This window comes from Antedon mediterranea, chromosome 4, assembly GCF_964355755.1.
Source record: "Antedon mediterranea chromosome 4, ecAntMedi1.1, whole genome shotgun sequence".
Lineage (NCBI taxonomy): Eukaryota > Metazoa > Echinodermata > Crinoidea > Comatulida > Antedonidae > Antedon > Antedon mediterranea.
In genome coordinates, this window is record NC_092673.1 from 15,102,019 (window position 1) to 15,114,144 (window position 12,126).

Sequence of the window (12,126 nt, forward strand, 5' to 3'; positions counted from 1 at the left end):
AGGGTGATTGTTATTTAGTTATACATCTACACAATGTGGCAGACCCGAAGGGGGAATGGGAGGGAGATTGTTATTTAGTATACATCTACACAATGTGGCAGATCCAAAGGGGGAATGGGAGGGGGATTGTTATTTAGTTATACATCTACACAATGTGGCAGACCCGAAGGGGGAATGGGAGGGTGATTGTTATTTAGTTATACATCTACACAATGTGGCAGATCCGAGGTCAGCTAGCCCAAGGTCAGCTAGCCCAAGCCCAGCTAGCCCAAGCCCAGCTAGCCCAAGCCCAGCCCAAAATTTTGAAATTTACAATGGATAATATCCAACATTTTGTTTAGAACTTAAAAAAAACCCACATCCACTCCCTTTAAGCCAAAATTTAGGTTCAATACTTACCAAGGCTTAAATCACAAAAGATATACTATTTTTAGCATCAGTAACAATATATTCACTGAAAACTACAGATATCAACTGTAATCCTGATCAACTCTTAAGCTCTGTCCACAACATCAAATTTGATGTGACAAAAAATGTTATGTGCCCATATATAGACATGATGATGTCATATCACTACCATATTTATTTTGTCAAACTACAGTAGTTTTATAGCTTTAGTTTTAATACCTAATATTGTTTTCTTTTCTTCTTGCAGGAAGTGTCCTCATACAGTGATCGTGTCCTTGGTTATGCTGAACAGTATGTCAACTATGTTAATGATCAGGTCTGATATGATCACATTTTCATTTCCATGCCAAATATAATTTTTTTTTAAATTGACCCCTCAAACATATATATGTGCTATATAAATTGGTACGATATGTCTTACTGCTGAGTGTACAGTTCAACAGTATCCAAGTGGGTCAAGAGGTATTAGGCATGTGACACAATAAGTATCCATGAAGTTTGATGATGAATGAGTATACTTGCCGTGCCGTAACGCAGAGGCCCGAGGCCGCTGGTTTAGGGAGACTTAGTGGCCCTACAACGCTAGAGGCCTTGGCTATTTTTGACATATTTTAATGCCTTTTTTTCCCTCATAAGCTCTGGCAGTGAACGTATGACAGTAAACGTGTTCAATGGAAAGATACAAGTTCTAATACACCAATTTTAAATAATTGTATAAAGAAGTGGTGATTAAAGAATAGCATAAAAAGATCCTGTTTTTTGGTTATTTATTTTCAGGTCCAGACCGAGGTTGGACGATGTAAACCTTTGTACAATGTTTATGAAGATTCTTTGAATTTAATTTGTGTGTCTTTGCTGCAGTCATGGGTAGGTACAATGTTCTTGTGTATGCTACTGTATTGGGTTGGTCTCTTTATTTTTAATTTGGTCGATCGCATTTTTTTGTTAGTTAGCAGCATTACTCAAAAAGTTATTTCCAGATGTTTATCAAATTGAAACCACTGATAGATATGTGGTAACGGACTACTAATTTTGGAGGCAATCCGGACCAGGATCCCAATTCTGGACCACTTTTTATTATTATTTTACTTATTTATTACTCATTGTCTACAGGTAAGTTTCCGTCAGAACATGAGTTGAACTTAGGTTCACAGTAAAAAAAAATTAAAATATAAAATATTTTTATTAATAATTAATTATTTTAAAAAATAATAATGATGACGAAAAAAGAAATCCTCAGCAGAAATTGATCTAAACTGTGAAAGGCTTAATAACAGTACATAGCCATTACATCAAACTCGCATTCACAAGGTTGTAGTGAAATTATCCCAATCACCACAGCATTAAGACTCAAAAACTTTTTACAAATATATTTTCGGAGAGATATTTTATGTAGGGGAATTGTAAGTATATGTTTAGCTTGAATATTTATTTGTGTAGAATAGCCAGATTAGGAGACTGAACATGATTGTTAACAATTACTAAATAAACATACAATTGGGCTTTAATAATGGAAAAACAATTAGATGATGAGATTAATAATCATGTTAAAATTTACAAACTATTATGGGCCTGTTTCGGCTGCATATCGCTAATAAACCATTTATTTTAAAAATATAATTATGTCGACTGCATTTCTACTAGAAGATAAACTGTTTAAATTTGTGGTTGGTCATTAATAATGATGTTAACATTACCAAAAATGCAATGTGATCCGTCGGACAAATCATATACCGTTATTTTCAGGCTGCCATTTAACTGGTTATTAAAAATTTGTCCTGTTTTTGCTGCCAAGAAATTTAGTGTTAATTTGTTCACACGGTTATTAACTGGTTATTGTTTTGCAGCAGAAACAGGACATTAGTTATTGATAATGCTTTACATGTAAATTCAAATGTAGATGATTGATGGTTTTTAATTTTTTTAATTGTAGAATTCCCTTTGGTTTTGCATTGGCTGGTGCCTGTTCTTTATGTTGGCTGGAATTGTCTACTCCATCAAGCTTGCCAAGTATTTCAGAAAAATGCAGTTTTCTGAGGATACTTATGATGAGTAAGTTTGTTGTTGTGAACAACTATATATATATATATATATATATATATTATTATTGTTATTCATTTAATACTCAAGTGTTTAACAAATGTACAGAAAAGAAATGTGTTCAATTTTGTTCACTCATTAAGCTCTGTCTACACTATCAAACTAGTTTGACAAAACTTCATGTTAAAAAGCTTAGAGGCCAATTTCCATTAAGCACCAAAATTATGTAAATATACATTTTGTAAATATTGAATTATATCTATCTAATGTTCTTGTTCACTTATTTATTTTGAATTATAGGATTGAGATGAGCAATGTTAATAAGAATGGGTAAGTTAGTTTTAATTTTATCTTGTAGTCTAATCATGTCTATCACCAACAGCAAAGTCTACTACTCTCAATGTTCTCTTGTTTTTATTTTAATTTATCTTGGGGGATTGTGTAACCTGCTGACCTTTACTTCATCACTAAAGGTCATTGCAGCGATGGTGATTCTCTAAGTTTTATCATTTGTTAACTTTCTTGGTAAGTTTTAAAAAGCAATCAAGAATCTGTTAAAATTACTGTGTGGCTTGGTAAGTCTTCGTGTTAAGTTACTGGTCTGGTGTTGCAATTTTGTAGGGAGTTTTTCGGTTTGCGATGAGCTAGGGCCTACATACACATAAGTATTTTGTTCTGAATTAGAATCAAAGAATAGAGTGTCGAGGAACTACATGCCAATGTCCCTGCATGCACACAAATATTACGTAACCTCAGGTCTAAAGCCCCAAAACAAATCAACCAAAGTCTTGGCAAAAAAAGTGCGATAGTAATCTTAGAAAATTTTAATACAATATTCTTGTAGATCTGTACATTGAAATATTGCACCATTTTGTTTTTTAGCTTGATTTTTCTTTAGAAACAAACTAAATTAGTATAATTAGATAATATTTTTTTTAAATATTATTTATTGTATCTACACAATTTATTTATTATAGCATGTCAGATGTTTGTATATAATGATTGAATTCAACTAGGTAATTAATAACATAACATAAATAATATTCGTTTGTGGTTTTTTTTTTTTATTTGCTTATAATTATGGTTAAAAATATTATTAATCAACAATTTTCTATATAACACAGTTCTGTTATAATTTACAATGTGTTACAGATACAGTAGTGGTATGGTGGTATACTTCATAAAATAATAGGTCCAAGTCTATTGTAAATGATTCTTATAAATCAATAACTAGCTTTTTCTGAGAGTATTCTTGCTAAACAGACACAACCAAGGATGAAATTCACGCGGCGCATGTTGATATCTTGATAGAAAAAAATCCATGGTCCGTCTAATAAGCAGCAAGCTTCCGAATTGGTGTTGTAAGAGAGATAACAGTGTCACAACCAAATTATTGCTCATTGTTTCATGCATAATGTCTCGCGCAAGGGCCAACCTTTTAGGCCTCATGTTTACGTGCCTATTTCAGCGCTACATTAGTCGGTTACTTTTGCTATGTTTATATATACAATTCATTGCATGTGTCTTTTTCAATCTAAGTACTTCTTCTTTACTTGACAGTGGGTGGATAAAGCTCCCGTCTATGGACCATTTATATCTTGGTAATCAACTCTATACTTTTTTTTTACAATTTTTTTTCAAAACTTTCTCAATTTTTCATATCCATAATTCTTAAAATCATAATTTTTTGTAGAGTAGATCATCTATACAAAATGTCTGTCTTCATGATTCATCTGTTCAACCTCTCGTTTTTAATTTAAAACATTTATCGGTTCTTGTTGCATGAAGATTATAAATTTCACACTTGTAAATGTTAATTAGTTTCACGCTTTCTGAAGATTATTAGATTAATAAAGTGATTAGGTGAAAAAAAAACCATTGTTATTATGGCTTTTATTCGTTCTCTTTCCCATAAAAATTGAAGTATGAGAAAATTACAAAAGTATAAAAAATCAATATAAATATGTTAACTTTCTAGCAGAAAACCAATGAATATTTAAAAAAAAAAACCTGTTAAAGTGTTATTATTTAAATGTTGGTCTTACCCCCATACCACTACATATCATCATTGATTTAGGACTTGAATATATCTGATGACTTTTATGTCCACACAATCATCATCTTCATTTCCGTGTTCAGTTTTCAAACTTTGTGTTATTTGAGTTTATTTCTTAAAGTTTATATACAGTATTATTGGGTATTTTAATTACATTTTCCATTTGTTATTCTTATTTCTTAATATTTTTGCAATTGCTTTTTAAAATTAGTAGAGAACTGGTGGATTTGTGATTTGTGTTACCGTAATTGGAAATGTGTAGATGAGTTTTAAAACATAACATTTTAAAATGTTCTTTTTTTTCTCTAGCAACTTTCTGAGATGATTTCACCATATATTAGTATTACAACTTTTTCTGTTGTTGAATGTTAGTGTTTTATATAAGACATCAACATGTATCTGGTGTATGGGTAAAGATCAATTTGTATATTTGATATAGTGTAGAAAGTATAAGTATCTTGTTTATAGAAATAAACTTTATTTAAATTTTATTTTAGACCATACGGAGCACGTCTGAATGCGTAAGTGGATTTTTTAGTTTAGTTTTTTTAGGATTTTAGTATTTACAATGCATGCATTTATTGTAAATATGCCATTGTGATTTTCTTTTATCATAATTTTTTGTAAAGTTTAACTGAGCTGTTTCCAAGTTTAAAGTGGTTAGATCTGCTTGCTGTAGTCTCCAATAACAACCTAAATACAGTAGAGCTCCTCCTTTGTGACATCTCTTTTCAGGGGACATCCCTAAAAAATGGGATACTTTTCTCATGAATCAAATCAGGGGCAATATATCTTTTTAATACTTGACCAACCCCCATAAAAGGGCCACTCCTATTAAGAGGAAACTTTCTCATAAATAAAATGGGGAGCAATATATTTAACACTACATGCAACCCCCATAAAGGGGACACTTTCTCATGAATCAAATGGGGAGCAATATATTTAACACTACATGCAACCCCCCTAAAGGGGACACTTTCTCATGAATAAAATGAGGGGCAATATATTTAACACTACATGCAACCCCCATAAAGGGGACACTTTCTCATGAATCAAATGAGGGGCAATATATTTAACACTTTACGTGCAAGGGTGACACTTTCTCATAAATCAAATGAGGGGCAATATTCAACACTACGTGCAACCCCCTTAAAGGGGACACTTTCTCATGAATCAAAAGAGGGCAATATATTTAACACTACTATGGCCTACCCCTATTCAGAGGATACCCCTGTTAAGGGGCACCTTGTTGGGTCTGGAAGCTCCCCCTGAAGCTTGGTTCCCACTAGAACGTAACGCAAGGACGTAAACGCAACGCAAGCGTTTTAACCAATGACAAGCGAAGTTATAGACAGTTAGCAATCACAAGCGAATAAGCCATCGCTTGTGATTGGTCAATTCACTTGCGTTGCGTTACGTCCTTGCGTTGCGTTACGTCCTTGTGCGTTACGTCCTTGCGTTGCGTCGCTAGTGGGAACCACGCTTTAATAGGGGCTCTACTGTATTGTTAACATTTCAAGAAAATGTTAATAGATATTAGCTTGTTTGGCTGATTGAGTTGATCCGATCTGCAGTGGAAACTTATCATAGCTATGAACATGTCATTTTTGAATCACAATGGTTTGCATCATTTTCTTGTATTATTTAATGTCTCATCATCGTCCTCCATTTCTAGACATTTCAACCATTCATGGTGTTGGTTTTTTTTTTTTATTGTTTCAATCGTAATCAAAAGTTGTAAAATATTTATATTTGTATTACCGGTATGTAAAAGTGAATTAAGAACGTGTTCAGTATGTATTTAATTTAAACAGCATGCTAGTTGTTTACTTTATATTTGATGTTCAGTATTGTAACTTCTTTGTTTAATTAATTAATGATTTATATTTATAGGTACTATTATTAGCCAGTATGGTCAATTGTGGTATAAAAGCAACGTTATTTTACTAATAATTTCTATATTTCTATCTAGTGGTGCAGAGTTTGATTAAAACAGACATCTCAAGACCAACTGGTACAAATAATTTTGGCATCATGGATGCCATTAAAATGCAACATAGCATGATTTTGGAATGAATTTCATTTAGATTTTTTTTGCTTGTTAAAATAATACCTAACAACACTCACCAAATTATTATTACTATTTTGTATAACAATAAAAAATAAATAAATACAAGCTTAATACTAAAATTTTATTTTAAAAAAAAGAATGTTATGAATTTTTATTTTCTGCTAACTACCAGTAATATTAATATGCAATGTACAGAAATACAGAACTTAAAATTGATTTCTGAGTAAGAGGTTTTTTGAGTTTCTGACAATGATCAAATGTTGAGTTTCTGACAATGATCAAATGTTGAGTTTCTGACAATGATCAAATGTTGAGTTTCTGACAATGATCAAATGTTGAGTTTCATACAAGATAAGGTATTGGCGGCTAACCAACTATGTTAGATCTTAACCTTATTTTATTAACATTTGACATCTAATGATAAAGTAAAAAATGCATGTTCTTGGTAGAACATAACATCATATGGAAAGGTTTCTCCTGGCATGTTGTACCACTCTCTTTCACATAGTAAGCAAACATGTACGCTGTGCTGGCCAGTGTGTCGCTATGTGATTTGACAGCCATATTAAGGCCACCAACTTGGACTGCATTGTATGACGAGGCCCATTTTGTCGGAACATGTTTAATGTTCTCCTGATGACCTAAAAACTCGTCGGGATTCAACTCATGCAGCATCGTCAGGTCAAGACGTTTTGCCCTACAACGCAGTCTGAGTTTACCTTTATTAGTGATCTTAAATTATATTAGTAGAGTTTTCATTTCAGAATATTCCCATTTTCATTTTTTTTTTTCACTTTATTAAATGAATAGTATAGTTTCTTACTTCTTATAGAATTAGTCACAGAATCATGTATTGTTACTTTTATCTGGTTGAGAAGAATAATACAGTTAGTAGTATTCTTATCAACAGCACATCATTTTATACCTTATCATTAATATCTATATCAAGTTTTTTACTATAATCATAACTTTTACATAAAAAACAACAATATAGTTTCATTTCATATAGTATCCTATAGAAGATGAATCAATAATAATAAATACAAGTAGTTTTCTTATCAGAAATATATTTTAATGATTTTATTTTTGTTGGGATACTTAATAGTTTATACATGGTAACATGCATGTCTGTGTACGTATATCAACAAAATAATTTTGCAAAAAAATAATTTTCTATTTTTTTTAATGCATGTACAAAAGCAAGTAATAAACCAGGAGATCAAAATAGGTTATGACTTTGACTGCAATTTGAAAAGGGTGCTGTGGCTTGTTGGTTATGATGCTTGGCTTCCACTCTAAGGGTCCTGGGTTCAAGTCCCGTCACATGTCAGGATTTTTTCTAAGGACCAAATTACTCCACTCCCAAAGACTTGTAATAAGACTTTGTTTATGTAGAGCATCTTGTGTATATGTTTGTCTTGTGAACCTCTGAGGATCCCTAATGATCAGCAATAGCTGGATGGATCACCCTAATTAAATATGGTTAAAAAAAAAAATAACAGCCTTTAGCCGCAGCATGGTGAAAAAGGCTTCAAATCACAGGAAATAAAACAAATTTTCCAAATCTGTATTATTTCATTTTGCTGTATTGTATATGTATTTCTAGTAAAGATTGTTTTTGTTTATAATTGCAGGAACAAGGTCCACCCACATAATGGTTATGCGTAAGTAGTCATCACATCATATCATTGTTATACTTCCTACAACGTATTCAATTGCTAATGTTCATATATTCTGCTTGTTTCTCAATGCATTGCATTGTGCACTAAATAATCACTCAATCAAAACGATTTTTAGTATTTAAAAAAAATCATTTACATTCTTAATTAACATCAAACTATATGTGAAATTAGACACTGAACTTAACCTAATGTCCTATCTTTTGCATTGTAATATTCGAGAGGGAGGGGGTGTTGCTGCCTATGTGTCCAATCGGAAACTTTTAAATTGCAGTTGTTTTTAATTTTAGTGTAGGCTCGGAACCTAATTTTTGCACGGTTTTGTACTGCTGTACTTCTCTGCAATAAAATAATTTTTCATACACTACTTTCATTTAACTTTCACTGTTTAACTTCTTCATTGTGTCTTGCTATGTGTGCTTATTGCTTTCTCGCGTCTTTTGTCAAATTTGTCAATAATCTAATCACCTAACCCAGCAAGAATCATCTTTCTATGCTGCACGAGTTCATCTGTTTGCTGTTGATGATGCCATCCTGCTTGCTTCTTACAGTTTTGCCAAAGAAAATTCCAATATCAGTACGGCTAGCACTGCTGAGGCCTTGGACAACAAAACAGTAGCATTTAATGATCTGGATCGAGTTACTATTTACCAAACTGTTGATACTACTCAAGAAGGAGTTACAGAAACTCTTGCTATAGCCACACCAAACACTTTCTTCAAATGAGAAGTTGCTTTTAGTTGTACAGTAATGCTTTATTTTGCTTCTCTCTACTGCATGAACTAGCTTTTTGCTCTTTTTTTGTGCATGTGTTTAGCATTGCTGAATGTCTGTCGGCCCCTTTTCTTTTATCTTAACTTAGAATAAGATTTGTCAAAAGAGTTTCGGTTTTAGGAAGCAAATTGAAAGCTTATCTCCCAAAAAATACAATGCAAAAGATATAAAAACACATTAGGTTTAGCACAATTTTACAACTCTTTAAGATTCTTTCAACTTTCCCTCCCGCAAACCATTCACAACTCCTTACTCCTTTTTCAAAATCTTATATCTGCCATTTGAGTTGACTCCTAGTTATATTGATATTTTATTATTAATGTAATTTTTGTTTTCCGTTAGATGATAAAGTGAGTGAAGAGCATTGCTGAGTTTTGCTGAATTTCTATCTTATCGTCCATTTTTGTAAAAACTACACCATTTTCATGAGGACTCTTCAGTACTTTATTGTTAAAACCATTCTCTGGTTAACTAGATTAATACTATAGAGCTAAGCAATTCTTTTTAACTTTTGAATTGGTAGAGTGATGCAAGCTTTAATAGTGTGCAGCTTGTGTGGCATAAAGGATTGTATTGTATAAGTGTTACTACTTCTGTTTACATATTCAATATGTAGATTTATAATTAAAATTGTTGCAATAAATATAGCACATTGTTTGTGTATTTGATGTTTTATGTTTGAGCTCCAAGAAACAGTTGTTTCCTTTTATGCCTCATGTTAGATTTCTAAAAAAAAAAAAAAATTGTTTTATACAGTATAGTAATTTGACATTATTCATAATGTGTATGTAATAAAATAGGCTGAACATGTGCAATGTCAGATTAGCATTGCCACAGTAATATACATGTTATCAATAAATATTGTTTAAACTTGTCTAGATAGATTCACAAAGATGTACTAGTCAATTAATAGTATCATTGCCAATTCCTGCCATAGCCGTATACAGTAGTAGTTATTCAACATTAGAATATGTAAATTAGCTTGCTTTATAATTATACAAATATTTAAATTATTCTTAAAAGGTGGAATTTAGTAGGCATGGCCATTACTGAACTACCCCCATTTTCTCTTATTCCTAATTTTTCTAATTTGGCAATATTCAATATAGATATTAAGAAAAATGTATTAATAAAGTTAATATATATATTCTGTATATCATCTTGAAGTTTAATAATTTAGATAAATGTCAAATGTAATAAATTATATTTTTCATTTTAAATTAAGGATAAATATATTTACTGATATTAAGTCTTTAATAACTTACATGTTTTGTATATACCGTAGTTATATCATTTTGATACCTACAGTAGTAATAATAATAATAATTGATGAACACAAGACAAATGTATATCTATGTCATTATTGTCATAAACTACCTAGCTATCCCTCATTTCGGGTCTGCTTTTAGTATAGGTCTAAAGGCCTATATATTATGTTTGAATGGATTTTCTTTAACCAACTAAATGGATTTACCATAATAATAAACATACCAAATGGTTATGAATGTTGACATATATTTTCTTCCACACATCCACCTGTTTGTATCCAAATATTACGAGATAAGCTAAGTTTAAGTTTCATTGTTAGCCACCTTGTCTGTAACATAGGGAGCTTGCGACGACTTAGGACTTAATGCATATTGTGCCATTTGTCTGGACGAATGTGTAGAAAAATCAAGTGACGAAGTACTTGCCAATTTCTCTGAATGCTCAATAAATATTGCGTAACTAGGTTCTAGGTCGTTCGCAATTTGAAAGCTCCATATTAAAGCAATAGTTTATATGTACCATGCACAGATTAACAATTTGCAGTATGTTGTGCCCGTAGTTTCATTACAACTTTTCTTGTATTGTTTTAATATCAAAGACATTATTATAATATATACACAGATTAATTTTAATCAATTTAAGCACCATGCATTACATTACAGACAGACAATTTGACGCGTACGTTCATTCATTGTTGTAGATGGTGTTTCAACTTCTTGAAAAGAAAAAAACAAATAGGCACACATGACGTGTTGTAATTATACTTGAGTTGTAAATAACCCCGCTAGTGGCACTAAAACAATAACTAGACTTGTAGTTAGTCTAGCTTTGTACGTACGCATCAAATTAATTTGTTTCTCTTAATTAAAAAACCATTTGTTTTAACAGATGAAGTATACGTATAGTAGTACTTGGTTTAACATTGTAGAGAGTTGCAATCTTTTAAACATTCCTGTTTTATAAGATTTTTGTCGATATATTTTGTATTTTAGAATTTGGATTTTCAGAGTGTTTAGTTTTTTACACAGATATATTATATGTACAGCTTAAGAATGTTTTGCTTTGAAATAATATGCCACTTTTTTCATTACACAAATATTGTATAAAAGTATTTTACTTGAACAAATGTTATGTGTAGTTTCATTTCATGTTTTCATTTTTGTCCATGATCATTGGTTTAAAGTTTATACGCCGATTCTGCTGCTCTGATGTTATGATATACTATAGCAAGATGAATCATCAAAAAAATCATTTATTAAATTTGTTCATTTTATTACCCCAGGGGGCAGTTACTAGGTAGCTTTCAATTTTCAACCTATTGCCTACATAAATTGGTGTTGGGTGGGAACTAGAATCAAAAACTGTGTTTTTGTACTCTAACCAATAGGCTTTTTCGACTGGTCTGAGGCTGGAGTACTGTAGCTCCTCGGACTACTTGCTATTTATCTACGACTAAATTTGTTATGAGCAGTTTGAGGGGCTCATAGTCGACCAGTCAAATATACCTGAATCAAAGTGCATGTTGGTCAGTCAGCCACACCACTGACAACAGCGCAGATCCTGGTGGGGATGCGGGGGACGTATCCACCTATTTTTTTGTGGGAGGGGGAGATGGTACCCCTCATTTGTTGACGGAATCCCCAGAATTTGTATTTGCTGTAGTGTTGATTACGAGTGCAATTTCCAATCATCTAAGTGTAATTTTCTTTAATTTTACTACTACCAGATTTGGAGGTGCTGCAAAAGACAAAGTCCCAGCTGGACCGTCTGCCCCATTATGGTTGGGTTTACCATTTATTAGTGTATGTTTGGGGAGAAGAATAAGTAAC

The 12,126-nt window shown here is 32.0% G+C and overlaps 1 protein-coding gene across 9 annotated transcripts in view; it reads left to right on the forward strand.

Moving 5' to 3' along the window:
- LOC140046740 (prominin-1-A-like) overlaps positions 1-11,180 on the forward strand; it is a 53,824-nt gene extending 42,644 nt beyond the window's left edge. For 2 of the 9 annotated variants that reach the window (XR_011844831.1, XR_011844832.1), the window contains exons 21-29: positions 656-724; positions 1,186-1,275; positions 2,342-2,460; positions 2,749-2,778; positions 4,009-4,049; positions 5,002-5,025; positions 6,477-6,518; positions 8,210-8,239; positions 9,371-11,180. Coding sequence is in view for 4 of the 9 variants with exons in the window: in XM_072091447.1 (XP_071947548.1) it covers positions 656-724; positions 1,186-1,275; positions 2,342-2,460; positions 2,749-2,778; positions 4,009-4,049; positions 5,002-5,021 (369 nt within the window). In the remaining 5 variants the exon portion in view is untranslated. Of the gene's footprint in view, positions 1-655; positions 725-1,185; positions 1,276-2,341; positions 2,461-2,748; positions 2,779-4,008; positions 4,050-5,001; positions 5,026-6,397; positions 6,429-6,476; positions 6,519-8,209; positions 8,240-9,370 lie in introns of all 9 variants that reach the window. The other 7 variants (XR_011844833.1, XR_011844834.1, XM_072091447.1 and 4 more) reach the window with 7 other exon arrangements.
- Positions 11,181-12,126: the final 946 nt, after the last annotated feature.